Below are 6984 nucleotides of genomic sequence, written 5' to 3'. Positions count from 1 at the left end.
GATAAATTATATACTATCAGACGCTATGTAGCTTGCAATAATACTCTTTAGTTAGGAACCTCCAACCATCTTGTGCAAAAAAATGGACTCTTAAAGAAAAAAGGTTGAGAGATATGCATTGTCGAATCAGACCTCTTTTAAAAGAGACAAAAAAGAATTTTCTAGATTGCCTAGATTTTTTTTTTCGAAGAGTGAAGGAGAATTTGGCCTGTTTCCTTTTCCATTATTTTGCACGAGATGCTGTTAAATTACTTTTGGCGGTATTTTTTTAAAGGAAGCCTTGTTGAAATTTTTACCGAAAAAGTTGCCAAGGGAAACTCTGTGCAAAATGATCCAAATTTTCCCGCCAAAAGTCTTAGTATATGAAAATTATTTCTTGACACCTTATTATTGATTCAATTGAAAATTACTTACTAAACTGATAATTTCAGAGAATATGAAACTTTTGTGAATTACTGAATGCATATTAAGAGACAATAAAAATTGACATAAGAACCGACCACTTTATTGACTTGTTTATGATAAAACAAAAGGATAATTAAGAACTACACTTGAAAAAAAAAAAAAAAAAACGGCGCATGCGTATTTTTAAGCACCGTATTTTTCTAAGTCTTTTGGCGGGAAAATTCGCCATATTTGAACAGATGTTACTTACAGAATAAATAAAGAGCACGCATCCTAGGACCTAGTATTTTAGCAGAAAAATTTCTCGTTGAACGGCGTTTATCATTTATAATAACTTTCCAGTCCTCGATTTTGGCGTTTGAATCTAAGCCTCTTAGCTCCGACTCGAAATATTTTGTAGAGACATTCTCTGTATCTGTTTTGTATCTCTGAATAAATTGTGTATTTCAGTTGCATCATCCTCTTTACTGTTCGATTCGTGGTTGAAGCAGCATGGAAATTCATCTGTCAGCCTGCAAAAATGGAAAGTAAACCATGAATTAACCAAATGTAATCGAGTTCAGTGTTGGTTTGTTGTTAAACAAATGTCACACAGTATTCTAAAAGTGCGCAAGATACTAACGTAACAATCCAACCAAACAGATGTCTAAAAGTGCGCAAGATACTAACGGAACAGTCCAATCAAACAGAATTCTAAAATTGATCGAGATACTAACGCAACAATCCAATCAAACAGAATTCTAAAAGTGCTCGAGATACTAACAAAACAATCCCATCAAACAGAGTTCTAGAAGTGTGCGCGATACTAACGTAACAATCCAATCAAACAGAGTTCTAAAAGTGCGCGAGATACTAACGTAACAATCTTATCAAAGAGAATTCTAAAAGTGTGCCAGATACTAGCATAACAATCCAATCAAACAGAATTCTAAAGTGCACAAGATATTAACTTAAAATTCCAATCAAACAAAATTCAGAAAATGCGCAAGATACTAACGTAAAATCCAATCAAACAAAATTCTGCAAGTGTGCAAGATACTAACCTAACAATCCAATCAAACAGATGTCTAAAAGTGCTCGAGATACTAACAAAATAATCCAATCAAACAGAATTCTAAAAGTGCGCGAGGTACTAACGTAACAATCCAATCAAACAGATGTCTAAAAGTGCGCGAGATAGTAACGTAACAATCCAATCAAACAGCTGTCTAAAGGGCACCACATACTAACGTAACAATCCGATCAAACAGAATTCTAAAAGTGCTCGAGGTACTAATGTAACAATCCAATAAAACAGATGTCTAAAAGTGCTCGAGATACTAACGTAACAATCCAATCAAACAGAATTCTAAAAGTGTGCAAGATACTAACGTAACAAGCCAATCAAACAGAATTCTAAAAGTGTGCGAGATACTAACGTAACAATTCAATCAAACAGAATGCTAAAAGTGTGCGAGATACTAACGTAACAATCCAATCAAAGAGAATTCTAAAAGCGCGCAAGATACTAACGTAACAATCCAATCAGACGAAATTCTTAAAGTGTGCAAAACACTAACGTAACAATCCATTCAAAGAGAATTCTAAAAGTGCTCGAGATGCTAACGCAACAATGCAATCAAACAGAATAAAAAAAGTGCGCGAGATACTAAAGTAACATCTAATCAAAGAGAATTCTAAAAGTGCGCAAAATGCTAACGTAACAATCCAATCAGACAGAATTCTTCAAGTGCTCGAGATAATAACGTAACAATCCAATCAAACAGAATTCTAAAAGGGCACAAGATACCAACGTAACAATCGGATCAAAGAGTATTCTAAAGGTGCGCAAGATACTAACGTAACAATCCAATCAAACAGAATTCTAAAAGTTCTCGAGATACTAACACAACAATCCAATCAAACAGAATTCTAAAAGTGTGCAAGATACTAACGTAACAATCCAATCAAAGAGAATTGTAAAAGTGCTCGAGATACTAACATAACAATCCAATCAAACAGAATTCTAAAAGTGCTCGAGATACTAACGCAACAATCCAATCAAACAGAATTCTAAAAGTGCGCGAGAAACTAACGTAGCAATCCAATCAAAGAGAATTCGAAAAGTGCGCGATATGCTGACGTAACAATCCAATCAAACAGATTTCTAAAACTGTCAGAGATACTATTCAATTAAAGAGAATTCTAAAGGAGCGCGCGATACTAACGTAACAATCTAATCGAAAGGAATTCTAAAAAGTGTGCAAGATACAAACTCAATAATCAAATCAAACGGAATTCTAAGAGTGCGCAAGATACTCGCGTAACAATTCAATCAAAGAGAATTCTAAAAGTGTGCAAGATACTAACGTAACAATCCAATCAAACAGAATGCTTAAAGTGCACGAGATACCAACGTAACAATCCTATCAAAGAGCATTCTAAAAGTGCGCGAGATACTAACGTAACAATCTAATCAAAGAGAATTCTGAAAGTGCTCGAGATACTAACGTAACAATCCAATTAAACAGAATTCTAAAAGTGCGTGAGAAACTAACGTATTAATCCAATCAAAGATAATTCGAAAAGTGCGCGAGATGCTGACGTAACAATCCAATTAAACAGAATTCTAAAAGTGCGGAAGATAGTAACGTAACAATCCAGTCAAATAGAATTCCAAAAGTGCGCGAGATAGTAACGTAACAATCCAATCAAAGAGAATTCTAAACGTGCTCGAGATACCAACATAACAATTCAACCAAAAATAATTTTAAAATGGGGAAAGATGCTAAAGTAACAATCCAATCAAAAGGAAATCAAAAAGTGTCCGAAATACAAAAAAAAAAAAAAAAAAGAACCACAGTAGCACTTAAAGACTTCATTTGATCAATATCTTACATCATTACGACATGCTACTAAAGGACACGTTCAAACGTTTACTAACGTAACAATACAATCAAACAGAATTCTAGAAGTGTGCCAAATATTAACGTAACAATCCAATCAAAGAGAATTGTAAAAGTGTGCAAGATACTGACGTAACAATCCAACCAAAAAGGAATTATAAAATTGCGAAAGATACTAACGTAACAATCCAATCAAACAGAATTCTAAAAGTGCGTGTGATACTAACGTAACAATCCAATCAAACAGAATTCTAAAAGTGCGCGAGATACTTACGCAGGAATCCAATGAGAGTGAATTCTTTAAGTGCACCGGATACAACCGTAAAATTTATCAATCTTTGCACGAAAAATGAAAAACTAAATATTGATTTGAACGAATATATATGTATTTTTCTAATAAATATCAATCATCAAAGCCCCTAAAATTTAACCGTCAATGGTCAAAGGCTTTAGAAATTATTCGCCAATCGTCAAAATTTAAAAAAATATATTAACAGTCAACCGTCAAAGCTACCTAGATCTTACCTCAAGTATTTGTTGTAAGAGCCCCTTTTTCATGAGTTTAACCTTGAACGAGGATTGCTTTGCAAAAGTAAAGCATCCCGAAAAGCATTAAAAATTTTTAATCGAGGCCTAGGGCAGTATTACGTCTATTTAGAGATAATAAAAGTAGGCATCTTGGTGTGAAGCCAGGCTAGATTCAAACAAAAGGAATTCAGATCCAATATTCTACAAATTCAAGATCTTGGATGAGCCCCCTGGGCAGATACCAAACATGCTTATGCATTATAAAATGTCTGCACTTTTCTAGGTAGTACCCTCCTTAAAAAGGTGTAAGAAAAGTTGAATTTGATAGGCCAGTTATTTCTTTTACACACTGGTGACACAGATGAAAAGTATTCATGAATTCAAAGAGATCCAAGAAATCAGGCAGTAAATAAATTAGATCATTTCACAATTTTTCTCTGTTATTGATAGAGTTAGTTTCGAACCAGAAAGATACGATAAATCCAGGTTACATCGCACAACACAGACAAATGGACCTTGATAGATAATTATTATAAAAAGCCAATGATCTCACCTTGTTGGAAGTTGTCATGTATTTCTTCCTTCCTCGACTTTCTTGATTTCGAGGTATTCTCATTTTCTTCTCGATACTGTCCTATGGAGAAAAAAGGAGAAAGTTATATTATGAATACGTACGTATCTAGGTACTTTTCATTTTAGATAATTAAAGTCAATCTCTGGCTCAAAAAAACTCGTCTAGAGCCAGCACATTTTTTGCCAACAAATCTAATGTCCTTAAGTGTCATTGAACAAAGGCATTAGGAAATTGTATTGTAATGAGAATTTTTAAACAAAATGAGTGATTAATTGAGAATAACTTAGGTGAATTAGATTTTTGGCCTTTTACCTCAGAAAAACTGAGTATTTGACGAGCTTATAGTTGCCATGGTAATGTAATACCAATGTTTGCCACTGAGAGATATGGAGAGATAGAATTGATCCATTTCAAACTTTAATAGGGATTGTGTAAAAGTTGGATTCAATTTCATTTGCAGTGTCCTTCATTTTTAACTTTAGTTAGTTTTGAGCATCAACCGGATTTACAAACTCTGATTAGTGAATTTGTTACAAAACTAGAAATCCAACCTTATGGCATACTGATTTTTCGTCCTTTCCGCTCTTGCATTCCTTGATATCCAGGCTGTATCAACCTGATACAGCTTTTGCTGTTTCTAGAGGGAAAAGGGGAAATACAACAAGACTTCATGAATACCTAGTAAAAAAAAAGAAAAAGAAATCTTTGAGAGGAGTCCCATATTTGATTTTGAATGAAAGTAACAAAGACAGTTCGTAGAAAAAAAATCATCAAAAACTCCGCTATCATCGTAATTCAGCGATGGGCCTTTACATTCTATATGGCAAGGAAGAGTAAAAGAAAAATATTCCAGGTAAAGGTTTGTCTCTGCCAACACACTCAAAACTGCCAGAATTTATTCTGGTTTCTGTTGCAATAATAAAGTGACAAAGAGTATAGCTACTCTTTAAGGTTGGGATGCAGGTGCATATAGCTTGATACCATTAAATATTTGGTAAAATTTCCGCACAGCCCCATACTATTATAAAACAAATTTGTTTTCCCAATGGCAATGTCTTGCTTTTGTCGTTGTTTTCTCTATCCAAGAATTGAATTCATAATATAGTATGGGGATGTGCGGAAATTTTACCAAATATTTTGTCAGATTTCCTGACGATTAAAATATAAGCATGTGGTGCCCTCCGTGGCCTCTGTATGAAAGATGGAAAACAATCCTTTGGTGACCAGAAACTGGAATCTACGTTATAACGTTTTCACGATTACCTCCTTGGGTTGGAGGATATGGGAAACGTGACAAGTGCGTTTAAACACATTAGGTTGATTTACTCAACATAATCATAAAATCTAGTCGAAAAATATGTACAGTAATGGGAAGAGACAAAGTAAATAAGCGATAATTACACCAGGACTGAATAAAGTACGAATTTCTCGCGTTGCCACTGAAGTCACGTTCAAGAAGAACCATCATGGCGGCTACCACTGAGTATTTGTCCTAAATTGTGCTACGTGCATTACTCTCTTCCTGCTAACATTCGATTCTGTTAGTTAATTTTACAAGGGCCACGACGAGAACGATAATCACTGTATTTCTATCCAAATGTATCTTTCCTCAGGTTATTTACCTGAAGGTAGGTCGTAGCAAAGTCAAAAGTACGAGTCCTCGGCATGGTATCTGAACCACTTGATTCAGCATAAGAAACACTCGCCGACGTGGACGGACCAGACAATATCCAAGGTAATAGGATCGAAATCGCGCGTTTCTTGACTCCATAAGAGCTTAAGAAGACACTCAAATTTCTTGTAGTTCTTAAGCTGTTTCCACGTGCAAGACTAAGCGCAAATTTGAATAGTAATTTTAAAGATTATTTGTAATTCAAATGAGTTTTCCTTCTACTAGAGGCGGGGTTCAAAATAATCGTCACCGGGTTCTTCGGTCTGATCTGTTCAATTGTAAAACGAAGTAGGATGCCTCGCTTTACATAGAATTTCAACTTAAGAAAAGAAATTCAAAAGAGAGTTGCCAATAGTGATATAATTTTATAGATATCAACTCGAACATAACTGAACTTGAACTTAGAACATTTTACTTGACCAGTATTTTGTAGTCATTCACCTGTCACCTATCCCTTGACTTACACAGATGCCGTTAGGGCGCATTTGAAGATGATGCCACCAGCCTTCTCCACTTGTCTCTGTCCTCCATAGCCTTCTGGGATTTTGCCAGGTCTAATCCAGTCCATTCTCGGATCTTGTCGTCCCATCTCTTTTTCAATATTCCTCTCCAACGGCTTCCTCGGACTGTTTCTTGCAGGATAGTCTTTGATGAGCGAGAAACACGTCCTTACCACTTCAGCTTGCGCTTCTTTACAGCTGTGAGTAGGTCATTATGGGGTCTGATTGTAGTCATTACAGAAGCATAAAACCACGGCCCTATTCCCCCTTGTCATTATCTATCGATTAACGAGACCTCCGCGGTACATCTTTCTGTTTCCAATTGGAGAAAGCCACATACATCCCTCGAAGAAGCACCGCAATGTGGATGTAAAAAGTTAACAGGCGCCGCCCTCGGATGAGCACCACAGTCCTAGTTCG

General features: G+C 35.5%; 1 protein-coding gene across 4 annotated transcripts; it reads right to left on the bottom strand.

Annotated features, from left to right (window-relative positions):
* Nucleotides 1-483: 483 nt before the first annotated feature.
* Nucleotides 484-6683, bottom strand: LOC149047151 (uncharacterized). Of its 4 annotated transcripts, XM_089204497.1 has the most exons (6): nt 6506-6683; nt 6015-6222; nt 4944-5029; nt 4372-4452; nt 3816-3872; nt 712-917 (listed from the first exon to the last, which is right to left on the bottom strand). In XM_089204497.1, exons 1-4 carry the CDS (start codon nt 6547-6549, stop codon nt 4431-4433), a joined length of 360 nt encoding a protein of 119 aa, XP_089060623.1. In that variant the 5' UTR covers nt 6550-6683; the 3' UTR covers nt 712-917; nt 3816-3872; nt 4372-4430. The 4 variants fall into 4 exon arrangements, 2 of the variants coding, with proteins under 2 accessions (XP_089060621.1, XP_089060623.1); XM_089204495.1 differs by lacking the exon at nt 3816-3872 and having other exon boundaries at nt 484-917; XR_016186033.1 differs by lacking the exons at nt 3816-3872; nt 6015-6222 and having other exon boundaries at nt 484-917; nt 6506-6645.
* Between the last annotated feature and the right edge of the window lie 301 nt (nt 6684-6984).

Source organism: Pocillopora damicornis, chromosome 4 (genome assembly GCF_964200805.1).
Source record: "Pocillopora damicornis chromosome 4, jaPocDami1.2, whole genome shotgun sequence".
NCBI classification, from domain to species: Eukaryota; Metazoa; Cnidaria; class Anthozoa; order Scleractinia; family Pocilloporidae; genus Pocillopora; species Pocillopora damicornis.
Note: the sequence above shows the minus strand (reverse complement) of the source record. Positions and strands in the feature narration are given on the sequence as shown.

Coding starts and splice junctions, on each gene's coding strand:
- LOC149047151 (XM_089204495.1), bottom strand. CDS start 6,549: ATGCGCCCTAACGGCATCTGTGTAAGTCAAGGGATAGGTGACAG. Junction 5,030..6,014: donor TTGCTACGACCTACCTTCAG/GTAAATAACCTG, acceptor TTTTCCCTCTAG/AAACAGCAAAAGCTGTATCA. Junction 4,453..4,943: donor AAAAATCAGTATGCCATAAG/GTTGGATTTCTA, acceptor TTTTCTCCATAG/GACAGTATCGAGAAGAAAAT.